Source organism: Vidua chalybeata, chromosome 5, assembly GCF_026979565.1.
Source record: "Vidua chalybeata isolate OUT-0048 chromosome 5, bVidCha1 merged haplotype, whole genome shotgun sequence".
NCBI lineage: Eukaryota > Metazoa > Chordata > Aves > Passeriformes > Viduidae > Vidua > Vidua chalybeata.
In genome coordinates this window covers 2838866-2855631 of record NC_071534.1, presented here as the reverse complement: position 1 = coordinate 2855631, position 16766 = coordinate 2838866, and the positions used below count along the sequence as shown (strand labels likewise).

The 16766-nt window shown below is 41.0% G+C and overlaps 1 protein-coding gene across 1 annotated transcript; it reads right to left on the bottom strand.

Annotated features, from left to right (window-relative positions):
- Positions 1-791: 791 nt before the first annotated feature.
- Positions 792-16766, bottom strand: LOC128788110 (solute carrier organic anion transporter family member 1B3-like). The gene is made up of 16 exons (XM_053942909.1): positions 16664-16766; positions 14400-14511; positions 13302-13454; positions 11911-12052; positions 11701-11833; positions 10278-10393; positions 9575-9721; positions 8759-8857; positions 7101-7346; positions 6069-6233; positions 5339-5534; positions 4284-4446; positions 3366-3550; positions 2276-2340; positions 2013-2130; positions 792-1157 (listed from the first exon to the last, which is right to left on the bottom strand). Exons 3-16 carry the CDS (start codon positions 13428-13430, stop codon positions 944-946), a joined length of 2118 nt encoding a protein of 705 aa, XP_053798884.1. The 5' UTR covers positions 13431-13454; positions 14400-14511; positions 16664-16766; the 3' UTR covers positions 792-943.

Genomic DNA, 16766 nt, shown 5'->3' with positions numbered 1-16766 from the left:
CAAAGCAACAAATAAATGCAGCTTTGAGTAGATGAGCTAAAGCACATGAGGCGAGGGGATTTTAAGGTGTGTGGAAACACGGATGGGTGTTTTTCCTGGCTGGTGATGAATTTCTCCTGGGAAAACGAGGAGTGTGGCAAACACATCGATGGTTGCGATGCTCGCTGGGAGGAACGCTGTCCTTTGGGTGTCCTCTGCCGGACACTGCGAGGCATCGCAGCCTTGGCTTTCAGAATCTTTTTAAAAACTTTTAAAAAAAAAAAGGTATTTTTGAATAAAATTCCACGACTCGAAGACTTAAAAAAAAAAAAAAAAAAAAAACAAGCCCAAAAAAAACCAAACCAAAACCCATTGTCTTTATGAAAACATGGGTGTAGTTTTAAGCAGGTGTAACTTTTTCAGCTGAGGTAAGACAAAATGCTTCTTGGGAAATTACTGCTTTCGCCAGCTTTGAGATGAAAACCAGGTGCAATGATGCGGTTTGGTGAGGTGTTTGGCTTAAATGCTTCGGCTTACCGTGAATTCTGGTTGAATTTCATGGAATCAGAAAGCTTGTCCTAGCCTTGAGCTTGTCCCTGCTGTGTCAGTACCCTGCATGGATCTGCATACGGGGTCATTTTTTGTGGGTTTTTGGCACGTGGATGTTCTGGCAGCATCTTTGATCCCACTAAAACAACCAGACTGGCTCTGTCAGAGCTGCCAAGGAGGTTTTCCTTTGTCTGTTGGGAATTTGGTTCAGGTTGTGTAACTCGTTCTGTAACTGGCAATCAGGTACACATCAGGCACTTTCATTCTTGTTTGTTAGTGTTTATTGCTGTTGTTTGCAGTTTTGCTATTAGTTATGCTCTCTGTACAGTGTCATTATTTATTATTTAGTTACTCACAGCATTTTGAATGGTCTTTCTAAAAGAAGCTGACCTGATTCACATGTCTAAATTTCTTTCTAAATAGAGGATTCATTCTCTGCATCAGAAGAACCTGGCAAACGTTCTTTGAGCTTGCAGTTGTCTTCTTTATTCATAGCAGCATCTTCTTGTCCGTTCTCTACAGGCCTGGAGTTCTTATTTTGAAAGTGTTTCTTTATCATCGTATAAAAAATTATTCCAATCAAGAAGGAAGGACCTCTTAAAATTGCTCCTAAACCAAGGTAGACATACCTGTGGGGCAGAGCATAGAAGATTGGGCCAGGTGTTGAATTTATCAAAATCACTAAAGAAAATAACTTTGATGGCTTTTAAAACTCTCATATATACAAGAAAAAGCTTAGGGGAACACATTAAAACTCATTGTTTGTGAATGATACCAAAACCTGGACATTTTTACTTGCAAAAACTTCTCTTAAAGAACTGATAATATTCTTTTTGCTTATGAAGATAATTTTAAAGTGAAACTTCCATCATCTTCCCTTTTTTTTTTTTTTTTTTTGAAGATTTTTGGATCACTTTAAGGCTTTAGACTCTTTAGGGCTAGAAATATATTGAGGTCACCAGAGTGGTCTATTGCATGTAAAAATAAAAAACATATCAGAAGTGGCCAAGGCTTGAGTGAAACTGAGAAAAATCTATGGAGCGTTCCCCCAGGAGACTGATAGTGAACACCTACTCAGTACAATATTCTTTCATGGACTTTTCTCTCAAAAGTGGCCAATGCACAGGGTTAACATTACTGCCAGTGTGAACAAACTACCTGCAAATAAGGTAAATTTGAGTAACTTTCCTCTTTAAAGTCCTAAAGTCTGAGGTATTTTTAATTAGCTCTAAGTATATTAAAAATACACATTTCATTCCAGAAATCTCTGACATGGATATTAAATTTCTTTTGTACAACCTGACTAAAAAAAGTTGAAAGCTTAACATTCGATCTTGAGATTGTTCAATTTCAGGAATTCTGCACTGACTTAAAGCTGAGCCCAGAGCTGGTACCTGACCATGATTTTGGATCACGCCCTTCAGTGTAAGAGAACCAAGCATGTCTTTCCACAGACAGAGCTTTTGGGTCCTGATTTTCTTTACCTGTTTGCATTGGAGTCATAGAGCTTGCAAGCCCCTCGCTTCCCACAGCTGGTGCTTCCCCATTTCAGGCACGTCTTGTCGATGGCTGCACCGAAATAAACCGGTGCTGGAAGCCCAGCTGCAAGGAGACAAGCAAAAAAAATGGGACAGAACTCCACAGGAGAGGACATCCTCTTAGAAATCAGCTTTATATTCCCTCAGTGGTGATTACGGGCTCCCAGGGCAGCAGGAGATGGGTTGGACCCTGCCATGATTTCTCTTACCCAGAGTTCTCATGACGAGTGTGAATAGACCAACTGCGAGAGCTTTGAGCTCTGGCTGGACACATCTGGGGAAAAAAGAGGGATAAGTAAGAAGTGTTGGCCTATTTAGTGCTTAGACATTAATCTGCTATTAATCTGCCTATTAATCTGCTATTAAATAACCTGCATTTAATGCTCTTGTTGAGGGAAAGCCAAAATTTGGAAGAAGAGTACTTCCTTCATCTGCTCAAATGTGTTAAGTGGTATGAAAAAGGTGAATTAATCGACTGACTTTCATCAAATGGACTCCTGGCAAGTCCATTCCCTATACATAATTAAGGAATTGAAGTTTTAAAGCCATAATCAGAGTCTATCCTGAGCTGTTGGAAATGATCTCTCCAACTGCCTTCACTCTTGGGCATACACTTCCCTCACTTGATGGAATATTTAATGGGAAATATCCTATTGCCCTAAGACAAAAGAGCTGCAGGTAGCAGGGTTAGTGCAGCACCTTTCTGTGCTTGAACAGAATTCCTCTGTACAAGGACACATCTTGGATAGCACAAAGCCTCCTGGCAATAGGCTCATCTGTTTCATGGGGAGCTGCAGGCATCAGAAATGGGCACTGGTCTTGAATTCGTTATATCTCCTGCCTCTGCCACCTCCTTGCACATCCAGAAATCCTGGCAACTGGGTGGCACTTTCAAAATCCAAGCAGAAAAAAAAATGACATGTTCTGGAAAACCTGATCACAGAACCATAGAATCACAAAATGGTTTGGTTTGGAAGGGATGTTGAAGATTGTCTTGTTCCAAAACCATGGGCAGGGACACCTTCCACTGTCCCAGGTTGCTCCAACCCCCATCCAACCTGGCCTTGGACACTTCCAGGGATGGGGCAGCCACAGCTTCCCTGGGCCAGGCCCTCACCACCCTCACAGGGAGGAATTTCTTCTAACCTAAACTTTCCCTCTTTCAGTCATTACTCCTTGTCCTACCACTACAGCTCCTGATCAGCAAGAAACTCCTTTTTTTTTTCCTCAGGTAAGGAAACAAACATGACTTTGAAAGCCTCCCTAGAAAGCCTTTGGTCAACAGCCAGCTGTACTCACCTAAATACAAGCATGTATGAAGGAGTGGCTCCCAGGGCGTAGCAAAAGCCAGCTATGACTTGTATTACTGTGTAATAAATGAACTTTGTCGAGCAGTCATCACTTTTTGGACATTGCCCCAAGGTGGCAGAGTTGTTTCCTGTCCAGGAACTGTTGATTTCAAGACATCTGCAGTTATGGAAGACCTGGAAGACACAAAAGAGGTTTGGTAGGATAGTGCTCATGAAATGGGGATTCACCTGCAGAGAAAACAGAGTAAAGGGATGGCTCCAGACCGTTTGTGTTCTGGAGTGATCTCCTGGCATCAGGAAACATGCAAATGGCACAGCCCAGTGAAGGTTTACATCCATGGACTGGGCCTTTGTCTCTAGGACTCTGGGCATAATTTCCATGCCAAAAATAATTTCCACGTCAAAAATCAGTCACTGAGGAAAACAATCTGTTTCCTGACATCCAGTTTCCTTCTGTCTCACATGGAGGAAAAAAGCTGCCTTTCCTTAACCCATTTTTGTTACTTTAATGATCAGTAGCAGGGAAGATACTACTCTACCTTAGTGTACTTCAGCTCTTAGGTAAAGCCTCAGGGCAGCCAAAATTATATTTATGAAAGGAAAAACCTATGGACAGCCTTCAGGCAACATGAAACCATTTGATTTGGGTGTTTCCCCCTCTTGTGCTCACCCTACAGAAGTTGAAAGTTAATATCTAGAACAAGGAGCTAGGGCCTTTTGCTTAATGTGCAATAACTCAGAGAAATTGATCTTTTCTGTGCTGTTTGTAGCCAGAAACCAAAAATCCCTTACTGACGAGTCCCCAGTAACTTTGGCTTTCCTGAAATGCATTATCCTACTAAATCCCAGATGTTACATGGAAAATAAGCTGGTAGGAAACATTGGGAACCAAAGCAGGGTCTCTTACTGTGTTCTTTCCATGTCCCACGGAAGTCCCACACCCAGCCAGACATGCTGAAACATAGGTGATCCCATTGGCTCCACACACAGGATCCCACACATTGGAGACACATTTGCAGTGAGAGTTGCATTCCGAAAAGAGGGAATTGTTGTGGTACGGAATGGGGTTGCTTGGAAATTAAGTTCAGACAAGTGTAAGACATTTTTAATTCAGTGCTGAAGTCAGTGAAGACCCTCCTGTGCAACGGTGTTGCTGCTCTGAGCCCCACCTCATACGCCCAGGACGTGTTTTCACAGCTGAGTTTCTACATCTCTATGGGTCTGTTTGAGATTCCATCCTACTTGCGCTGACGTTAAAGCCATTACTAGATTATAGAGAACTTTAAAACAAATGAATACATTGCTACTGATTTTGCAGGTGTAGACAGAAAAGAGAAAGGAGGGAGAGGTCATTTGGACTCACCCCTAACTGAATTTAGAGCTAGCAAGAGTTATCACAGTCTTATCAAATATATCTTTATCAGTTGGTAAAAACACACTGGTGACAGAAACCAAATCTCCTGGTCTCTGCAGTTAAAAAATACTCCTCTGCTAAAGCCTAGCCTAACTTTTCATAGAGGAGATGAAGAATTTAGTATTATCTTTTGCTTTCAGACATCCTTTGCGTATTGAGCAAAAAAGATATGTCTTCACTCATCTTCTCCTTTCTAGGTAAATGAAACTGATGTGCTTGCCAGTTTTTTATGCCAGTGCTTCCTAAGCGTATTCCCAGTCCACCATTTACATTCCTAGTGAAAACCTTGCACAGCAATACTCCCTCCCTCCCCCAACAAAACAACCTACATTGCAAATGAAATGATTCCTAATTAATCTTTAACCAGTGCTGGGCTTTGTCAGGTGACACTCTGCTGACCAACAAAACTCCCCCAGTGACATGTGGCAGTGGTCACTTTCTCTCAAGTATTGCAAAAGCATGTTTCTCCTTTAGCCTTGATGTCACAGTACATTTTTTTGAGAACTATGGAGAAAACCACAATATTTCTTTTTCTATTTCATACTCACCCTTCATAGGACACTGTCATTCCTGCCACCACATGGTTATCACAGCCAACAAAAAAGTGTAACAAGCTGATGGCATAGGACAAAAATGACATGGTAAGTGAAAACTTTGTCGCTGCAATGATGCCCATTTTATACTTTTTCATTATAAGCCCTCCTAGGAAAATTCCAAGACCTACAGGAGGTAAGGATGTCACTCCTGAAAGAAATTACAGAAGGGGAATGTTAGAATTAAACATTATAGTCTTAGAATTAGTGTTAGAATTAACGTAGTGTTAGAATTAAACATTATAGTCTTAAGAGCCAAAGTCTGTCCTTAGTTTTTTTGTTCCTGGCAGCTTTATGTTGTGTTACGACTTCAGGAGGGTTTGTGTTCAGCCCAGCCCCTGGGTTGCACATGCTGTTTGTGAAGTGCCTAACCCTCCAAACCCACTCCCATTGCAAGGAACTCGCCACATGCTTCAGCAACTAAAGCTTCCACACCACACTCATTGCATATTTGGGGTGCCCTTGGTAAAAATACAATATAAATGCAATGCAATGTAATAGAACTTAAAAGTTTCTTATGGTCCCCCAGGCAGAAACCCTTATTATTTTTTATAATTTAGTTTCAGGCCAGACTACCATTTACCTCCACCTGTTCTGCATGGAATTCAGCCCCAGATAAAGCACACCAGAACCCATCCCCATGCACTGCTGACAGCACAAGCAGTCCTTGCACGGTGGAACTCACCTATTAGAAAGTTGGATTTGGATGTGGATTGTCCATACTGCTGTTCCATGTACTTTGGTTTGTAAGTCACGAAACCAATAAAACTACTGAACTGTAACAGTGAGCAACACAAAAATGTAAAGTACATTCGATTACCCAACACTTTTTTCAGGGAGTTATAGAAATCTGAAAGAAAGGGACATATGAGTTGGCATTGAAAGATGCATGGCATAATTACTGGTGAGTAACCTGCAAAACTTAGGGCAAGGTCCTGCTCTCAGCTGTCCAAGTGCAAGCTGTGCTGGTTTCCTTTTGCATGAGGGTATCTGAAAGCAAAATCAGGTTCTTGAAAAACACCAGAGGTTGAGATACAGGAAGGGAGCCCTAAAAGAAGACAGAAGTATGGGTTAAGGCCTGGCTGCTCCATTGAGATATGCACACGAAGATTAAGGGGCTCCAGATTAAGCAGCACAGACTTTGTTCAGCTTGCATGAATATTATCACAGGTTCAAGGCTAAGTGAGAGCTGCCTCACTGGGGATGTCCAGTGTCTTCCACTGGGATCTGAACAAAAAATTTGACAAATGAAGCAAAGCCACTTCTTTCCATCACCTATCCACCTTTTTTTGGCCTAAGGACTGCACAACCAGAGCTATTCAAGACTGAAGTATTTTTCATCAGGCAACAATGAACTTCAGAGTCTCCATGAACTCTCTCAAATGAATTTTTGTCTTTCCATATTGCAAAAAGAGCCTTTGAATATTTTCTTTAGGTTCGGATACAGGAGCACTTTTCTACTGTTCAAATTTCTCCCAGTGCAATATTTTAGAGGTAGGTGCCACTCAGGTGATGATTTATTTCAGGTGATGCACACAGAACCTCAGTGTCCTGAACAAGCTCTTTCACTTCTAATAATTTTTGGTGGACCTTTCCTTTCCTGGGGATAGCTGCCTGCTTTAGATGGAAGCGCAGGGGAGGCAAAATATACTGTTACATTTCCTGTGTGTGTTGTGCCTGTTGCTTTTCACATTTATACAACATGAGAAACACTTGCCTTTCAGCATTACTGACCACTTCCTTGGCTTAGTGTTTTCAGGAGAAAGTTTGTTCCCCGCGGCGCCTGTGTTATCCAAGAGCCCACGTGAAGTTTTGTCCTTCTTGGCTTCCTCTGGCTTTTTCAGACTCTTTGGCAGGAAGCAAAATGGAATACCAGATAGGAAACTGGTTGCTCCACCTATTAAAAAGCCAAGCCACCATGCACCCACCCAGCGGGAATCCTGTGGGGTGATAGTGATGCTCCCTGGAAATGAGGGAAACAGGCACAAGTCACCCCAGTGAAGAAGCTGAACCTTCCCAGCCTTTTTCTGCTATGGCAGCTACATTTTATAGTGTCTGACTTCCAGCAATAAACATCTAGTGAGGGACCAGCCATGCAGTGAAGGCGTCAGGAGTCATACCCTGCATGGTGTTACAGAACCGTGGGTTGGTGTGGACTGGAAGGTGTCCTCTGGGCAGGGACACCTTGGGGTCGACCAGGATGGTCTGAGACCCTCCAACCTGGCCTTGAACACTTGCAGGGATGGGGCATCCACAGCTTCTCTGGACAACTGGTTCCCGTGCCCTACCACCCTTGCAGGGAAGAATTTCTTCCTAACATCTAACCCAGCCTCACTCTCTTTTGGTTTGAAGCCATTCCTGTTTGTCCAGTGTTATTTTATCTGCCATTCTACACCTTTCACTGACTGATGTTTTGCAAACAGCAACACCAAGGTCCTTACCCAACACATGGGAAACCAAAAGGGGTGGCAGACAGACCTCAAGTGTGCTTTTGGCTCCTGAGCCCACGCTCTGCTTTCCTGAATTGGGTAGGTTGCTATTAAGCAATTGGACATTCTCTGTAGTGTCAGTGAAATTACCCATGGCTTTAAATGTACTGCAAGGGAGATGAGAGCAGCTGGTTGTATTTTTATGGTTTTTAATTCTGGCATGTTTGGTAGGCGACCAAGACTTTTCACTGCATGACTGAAATTGGCTCACTGGCTTTACTCCTAAATAAAATCAAACACTGGCTTAACAAAGGGCAAAGATAAAATAGTTCACCTACCTAACTACAGGATTCTGAAGATTGGAAAACTTCTCTGTCCTGCTAGAAAAGCAAGGTGGCTGAAAAGGAACAGCTACAACTTACAGGGATTGCTGTGTCCCCTCTGGCATTGTGCAGATGTGAACACATACATGTGTTTTCATTTCATCTGAATAAGCAAGGGCTGGGAAAAAAGTGTATATTGTGCTGCAAAAAACTATGTGAAATGTAAATAATGTAAAATACTCAGTGGAAAGGGTGGGTAAATCCCGCAAACTGTAAAGCTGCTGTGCTAGCAGAATCTCTTTGTTAAAATTCCAGATTAAAAAAAAAAATATCCTGGTTCTGTGAGAGTTCTTGGTACTAATTCTTAGAGTTAAGTGTGTAATTACAATCCTTTAAAGCACAGTGCTGAAATATGCTCCCAGTCTAATTCTGCCTCTACTCTAAGAGCTTTCAGTAATTCAGTAAAATTGCAATAAATTCTACAATAAAAATAATGAAATAAATATAATTCAAACATAACATATATTAAGATAATTAATATAATGCAGACATACGCAGCTGTTTATAGGGAATTCTTACGAACAATCATTAGCTCACTTTCACTTTTCCTCTGTTTTCCTTACCTGGATCCACAAATCCAATATCCACATACAGCTTTGCACACAGAGATCCCAGCAGGAAACCAAACATCGGGCCCATCATGGCTACGGTGTGCAAACATGCTGAAAATACAATGTTTTACAAAGTTTTGTGGTGGAGCTTTGCATTCCCAAGGTTTCATTTTCAGGTTGTATTCAGATGTATTAGCAGACCTACCCAAGTGGGTTTTTGGCCTTTTAATCCTAAGCATCTGGAAAGGGATGGAGCTAAAATTACTCTGTTACTCTGGAGCAGTAGAACCTGTAGAAAACGGTGCTACTTTCTTTTTCACATAAGGGAAACATTCTTTGTTTCCCTAATATGAAAAAGAAAATTTCTTTGTTTTCAGCATTCTGACAAATGAATACAAATCAGTTTCTCCCTATTTTTTTCTTAGCCCTGTATATACCATTAATTTATAACTTTCCAGGATTAAAATATCTTTTGTACTTTGCTTTCAGCATGGCTGAGAAGCATTTTTCTGTCTTCAGACCTGCTGCTGTCCAAACTGTCTGTGGAAGCACTCACAATCAAAGCTGACCTCTTGAACCAAGAACTGTTGATTCAAACTGCCAGAATGGGAAGCTACTGAAGTAAAACCAGACTATGGTCTCACACCTAAAAAGAGAGACATATCTCTTTTTCCATCCAAGACCCACCTCCATATTACTCACACTTGCAGGAAAAAAAAAATAATGAGGCAGATTCTAATACCCTCTAATGGCTGAATGCTGCCTTCTGCACAGGGTGCTCGACCTCCTAGGCTAGGAATCTCCCAGTTTACTTCTTGTTGAGATTACCTACATACACAGGAACATTTTCTTCTTTAGTAAAATCGTCGAGGTAAGAGATGCCCAGCGGTGTTATTGGTGTCTCACCAATCCCACGTAACATGCTTCCCAGTAGGATATATATCCACATGTATGATGATGGCTCCTTCTCACAGCCTGCAGAGGAGAGTTCACACCTTTGTAATAAAATATTTGAATGGGAAACAGGGAAAAACCACAGGAAATGTAGCACATGAAATGATAACAGATTAGAGATCAAGGTAATAAGAACATTTCCTTATAGAAGATAAATGAAAGGCTGTCAATCCCATTATAATTTTTCATGATCTTTTAATAACACATTCTTCCACCTCCATTGCATTTGATTTCTAAAAGCACAGGTAAGCATCACCCATCAGAAAGAATGCTCATTAAAAAAATAACTTAATGATATTTTCATAAATATATTACCTAGCAAATATAATGTATCTTTAAAGTGAGAAGTTTGAGATGGTTTCTAGGGCAGAGCTTGGCTCATTCTCTACCTGTGTCCCATACAAGCAACACATAAAACAGCTATATTCCATACTGTAAGGAGGATTATAGGAATCTCCATTTATTTCTGTTAAACTCCATGCAGTTTCTTGTCCTGTCTCCAACTCCAGGTCCAGCTCTTTGCAACCAAGGACAAAACAAAACTCCTGCATTTGTACTTTCATTTACAGTTCCATACCTGCTCGTGAGACTTCCAGGACAGTGTCATTCACATCTTGATGTAGGGAGCAGGGATTTAAGGTGGAAGTTAAGTTGGCTGAAGCAGCTGTGTGTGATGTTGTCTCATACTTGTAGCTGCAAACACACAACAGGAGGTTTAGAAGCGGTGCTCACCAGGGAAACACCAGTGTGGTAGGGCTGGAACCACCTTGGCTGCTGTTTCCCTAAACAGAAAGGTATCTTTGATTAAATATCAATTCAAAGGAGCAAATAAGATTATTAAAGAACATTGTAGAAAACTAAAATACTGAAATTAAGAGCAAATGAAACTTAGAATTCTCTGTCTGGAAGGCATAATGTTTTAAGCTGGAAAATTCAAAAAGGGTCGTGAAAGTATTTCAGATAGGATTGAATTTTTGGTGTCTAAATTGAGGGTCAGGTCCAAGTGAGCTCCCTCTGTTGACCCCACAGCCAAGGAGAAAAGGATGAATGTCTTGAGTTTGAGTAAAGGTACCCCTTTCCATCTTAGATATGTGTTTGGTCTGTTCAGCTGCTTCAACGTGATCTGTCTCCCAGAAATGAGTGCAGCTGAGGGGCAAAGTACAATTAGCTTTAGCAGAATAACATGCTAAAGCACACATTCTGCTTCAAGGAATTGCCCTGGCTCTGTCAGACCAGGCAGGCTTATTTTTCAGGTTGAACCCAAGAGCAGCCATCAGGAGACACAGTGCAGAGCAGTTCCCCTACCAATGTTCAGGCTCACGTTCATGAGTTGCCCAGTGTAGATGAGCATGACACATGGCCTGTCTTAGAGAGTGAAAATCTGATAAAAAGTCTGGTTTTAGTGCGAGATCCCCTAATATGAAAGAAAGCATTCCTCAGTTTTCTTTTTGCAGTAGTATACCTAAAATTATTCTAATATATTTAAGAAATCAACAGAAATATGTGTTAATCTTTTCGTCATCCCTGTGCTCAAGCTATGGCTTGAAACATTATCACATATAAGCATAATGCAGTAATTTACTGAGCCTGGAGAAGGTGAATAAAAATGAACCAGATGCAGAAAATCAGTTTAACCAGGCATGTGCATTTGGAAGAGGAAAAACCTGGTGTGAGTTCTACCAGCACTCATCCATCTGCAGGCTCATTGCATTCTTTGCCTCCTTTCTGAATGAGCCTGAGTGGAAACTAAAGCACTGTGATGTTCTCATTTTCTCAAGGAGTTGAACTTTCCCTTCAGTAGAGCTGTATTTTTTAAATGAACATTCCCCATCACAACAGTGCTCTGTGTGTGTCACGTGGCGTTCATTGCACTTGGAAGTGAGGTTCCACAGGCCTTTGGAAGCCTAAGGCTAAATATTCAACAAGTTTCATCTAAAAACCAGAAAGCACAATGCAACTCCAGTGTCAGGTTACTGAAATTAACCATAATTGGTACTTACTACCCCATGAAGAAATGAGGCATGGCTGATAAAAAGCATCCCAAAGCCATAGTAAAGCATCCCACAGCTATTACTTTGGGCCTATGCAGCTTAGCTCCAAAATAGCTTACGAATGCAATCACCAGCAAGTTGCCTGCAAGGTAAAGAACCAGAATTAGTGCCAGGTGCTGTCCCTGAGCAGTTCTCTGGGTGTTAGGGAACATCCATTACCCATCTCGAAGCTCCCGTCGATGAGCCCTGCGGTAGAGGAGGTCAGGTCAAACCTTCGCTCAATCTGAGTGATGGAGCTTTTCATTATCGTACCAGACAGGGCTTTGCTGAAGTAGCTGAAGGACAGAGCAGCCAGAAACACCTGGGGAAAGATCCAGACAGGAAATGGGAGGGAGAGGCAGGAAAACTGGTCACGGAGGGATCAAATAGATTTAAAATGGTGTGTGGAGCGATCATCACCATGATGCATTTGTTACTCAAATTGGAGAGGCAAAGTGAATCTGAAGCCAAATTACCTCTTGCTTGGGTCACATGTCCCTTATTTTAGGCCAATTCATAACTGCTTCTAACTCAATCATGTGGCATCATTTTGATGCTTTAGGAAAGCTTTTATGATACATCAGTATGAGGAATGTGGTACTAACTGGTTGAGCTCATCTCTGTCTCATATGATATGTTCTGAAATGTTGCTTGTGTACCATGTGTCTCACAAGGAAAAGTGTAATATTCTCTGGTAGTTTGACTGTTGCTTCCACCAACACACCTTGTGGGTTTTGCAAATAAAGATTTATTTGGAAAAATATTTAAGTTTGTTTAAATATTATCCAGTGATTTCCACATAGTCTAAAAACCAAATAGACTTGTTGCTCATTGGGCAAGAGCTCTAATACAACATAAACTTGGGTAAATAAACAAAGTAAATATAGGTTTAGACATTGCAATGCTATCTATTGTAAGAAATGAAGCCAATCCAGGAAGCAAAACCTTGAAAATTGGTATATTTACTCTCTTTTTGTCAGGAATGAAAAAACTTCCAAGTGTGGGGTTTGTCCTGGTATGTTCTATATTTCCTGAGCTTGACTGGCAAAACTTCTGAGAATCACCCTTTGTGCCTTATGCCAGCAGTACTCTCAGAGGGTTCGGGTGAAGTCTCAAACTGCTGATAAGCATGAAAACACAAAAAATCACTGGGGTTGTTTGGGTTTTCAAATGCAGTCCTCAGGTAAGCCTCAAAACATGTGATGAAATGTGGTTCACCTCACCTTATTTTGACCCTACAGACTGGTGGTGACAACAACCTCCAAACAGGTGCATTGTAGGCACCTAATTGAGGCTGGTTCTATTCTTCCACTGGAAGCTGCTGCCTCTCTCACGTGACCAAGAAGGGGATCCACCTACAGTTACTTGTGTGTAAATACAGTAGATCATGATTTTTTATTTTCTTTAGAAAAAATATAAGATCTGACTGTCCCCTGGACCTCTAGTGCATACCCAGTTCCTCAAAAGACAGGGAGAGGAATGAAGGAATTTGGCATGTCACATCTTGAACAACATTTCTTAACAAAAAAAAACCAATGGTAATTCATGGTGGTATTGCTAAGGTTCCAAACCTTCAATCCAGTGCAAGAGGAAGTCTTTTTGACCGGTGGGGTTTTGTTTCCCTCATCATCCAAAAGCTGGTCAGGTTCTGCCTCCTGGTTTGAGTCATTGACGTTGCTGGGTTTGGTTTCCACTGTCATGGCTGATTTCTTTACTTGAGTGATCTGAGCTCAAGAGAAAACATCAATAAATACCAAAGCACTTCTGCCAAAATGGAATTGCTCAAGGACCTCTCTGATGAATCTGGTGAAACTAATTACAGGAAAATGCTGAGATGTTGAAACTGAACCTTTCTGCTTAAAACGATTTGGCTCAATGACTTGCATGTGTCAAAGTGTATATTTGTTTAATTTCTGAAGTATCTAGTTTTGACATCTTTTTTTTTAAGAGACATGAGCACCCCGCTTTCTGCCCTGTCCTGTCTTTTAATGCTAAAAAGGCAGCTTTGACAGAGGAGTAAGAGACAAAGTCTCTGTCCAAAAATAAACTACAAGGGTCAAAAAAGCAGTAGTGCTGAAGCACAGGGAGTCTTAGGAAGCTCTAAATTTGCAGGTCATGTGGCTTAGAACTCAGGCTTTGATTTGGTAAAATCTGTAGCAACACTGTGCCATCCAATTTATTCATTTGCACTGGCTTGTTGGAAATAATTCTTAGTGACAAAAGCGTTTATTATTTCACCGAACTGACCTCCTGTAAGGATATTATTAGGTTTTTTTTTCTTTTTGCAATAATATGCAGGGTATTCCTGATCTCTTGCTGTTTGCAGAGTGCTGTCTATATGCCCAGGTGCTTGAAATGATCTGCCACTCAGCAGTTCAGCAGAACTGCTCCAGTTGCCCCAGGAACTTCCTGTAGCCATAGACAAGCATATATCCTTTGACACATCATAATGTTTTAGTGTTGAAAGCCTTGTTTTGTTATTAAGCTGTATTTTGGTTTATTGCAATAGATAGTTCAATACCTCATTAAAAAAAAAAAACACAAACACTTTAAAAAACTCTGTATCTGAGAGATGGACAACAACTAAAAAAGGAAACTTCAGAGAAAAGCTGAAAAGGAAGTCTATGTAATCTGTTTGCAAAGTTTATTTAAAGAATGAAAACACTTGCCTGTTTGTGCAACTCCCACTACAATCAGAACAGATTTCTCAAGGACGATCCAGAAGCCACTGCAGAGCCCCTCAGAAAAAAATGGGTCACTTGAAACAAGCCATGTTCAGATCTGCAGATAGGAGTATTGCAATTAATGCCTTCAAATCAGAACTCAGAAATCACAGCTCACATGATCTGATTTGTTTCACCTTTCACAATACTCTCCTCATTTGAGAAAAGGGTGAAAAAGAGAGAGAGGGGGAGCAAATCACACAAAGAGAGGTTTTATATGCTTGAATGCAGCTGAAAAAAGTTGGATGAACTTTTCCAACGCTGGAAAATGTCCATCTGCTTTCCCACTGCTAATATCTACTTCCCAAACTCTTTTGTGGCCATGCTATAAGGCTGGGTCAACACATGTATCAGGACAAAAAAAAAAATTGGCTTCTCCTTCTACTCTACTCAGACGTAGAGAAGAAGTAGGGAAAGGATTTCTCCAACACTGCATAGCTATGAACAAAAATGTTATGAAATAAAATTCCTGGTGCTCAGGGAAAGCTAGTACACAAATATTTTTGAGCAGCTGGTCCTCTGAAATTCACCTGTCTCTGTGTAACCTGAAGATACAAACTTCTCCTCATAATTGTGGTACATTGATGACTACAGTAATATGCTGGGGGAGCATATCATTGCAGGGCACAGAATTGGAATTTTTTTTTTTTTTGAGATTTTAAAGGTACAGCATGATTTAGAATCTGGTGGCAGTATCTCCTCCCACTTTCAGATGACCCTGACCTACACAGATATCAGCTGGAGATGGAAGAGATGAGGGCTGGGGAAATTCCAGGCCAAAAAAGAATTAGAAAAAAAGATAAAAGGTCAATTGACAATTGATGACAACATACAGTAGCTGCTGAGCCTGATAATTTTAAGTATTGATAAAGCTGTTTTAGATTTTTTTTTCATTAGCATTTTTCCATGTTTAATAAATAAAGGGTCTGGTTAAAAACATGAAGTATGAAAGCAAAAGTATGAAACTTTCTGCACCAAATGTGCCCTTTCACTAATATGAGTTCTCTAAAACTATCATTCTTTGCCTGCACGAGCTACTCTTCTGATATAGTGATCTGAAAGAGTTGCAGAAAGACAATATTAGGCAAGTAAATAATTGGTATTGTTTAGGTAGTCAATCAGCCTAAACACAAATTAACCCATCTTTCTTCCTAGGGGAAGAAAACAAACTTTTTTCCAAAAACCAAGAAAAAAAGAAAGATCCACTAAAAAGTCCTAAGCAGCACAGACAGATGAAATTTAACACTCAGTTCACTTTTTGGAACATTTGACAAAATCACTTGATATTATGCTCAGTACAGTCTCTTCTGAGAACCACTTTGGGTAGGAGGAAACCAAGGCTCTCAACTAATAATCAGTGTGTATTGTTAGTGCTGCTGGGAGCTGACAGCTGCCAGGACACCACGGGAAATCATGCAGCAACTTGCAATTCAACTGCAGAGTGAATGCAGCCAGCCTTGCAAAGGACGGGTTTCTCCTGTGCTTCAGGGGACATGATCTTATAGGGGCCATGACCTAACCCTGGGCCTCTTCAGTAGATCTGTTTCTTATTTGATATAAAAAAAAAAAAAAATCAGTTTTGTTTTATACCCCCTAATTACACATGAATTATAATGAATAAGAACATCAACTAAAAAAAACCTCCACATGAATAACGGGTAATAAGTTTACAAAGGTCAAGACAATGGTTTGCTGCAGGTTTTGTGGACTCTTAAAAAAGAAAATGTTTGAGGACTTTTAAGAATGCAGCAAAGACACTAAGTCTTTGGGCTGATTGTCACCACAGTTGCACTCTCAGGGACTGTGACATCACCCAGCAGTAGAGCAAATCACAAACCAAGAGCCACATTTCCTCCAGCAACTGATGGAACTGCAGTGATTTACACTAACTGCAGGGCTAATCCAACTGTCTGATTTTTAAGTACACCCATAGCAAGAGCTTTGAAGTTCAGCTAACATGAAAAATGAGTATCACAGAGCTGTGCAGACCCCAGTGCTCATTGCTCAAGACCCACCATGCTGACAGCTCAGAGACACACACACAGTGCAGGATGCCACCACCAAAGCATTGACACTTCCACCAGGACTGGTACTGCTGCTACCAATTACAGCAAATGCAACTGGAAACTACACAGGTCCTGCTGGATAGCTGAAAACACTAACAACAACATTTCAAAGACAAACAGAAAGAGTATTGAAGAGGTTCCTACCTAGGCTCTGCATCCACAACAGCAGCAGTTATACTACCACAGAAATGCTCAAAGGCCGGAGAACTCTCTCCTTAAGCAAAGCTCTGCTGGTACATGGTAGAAG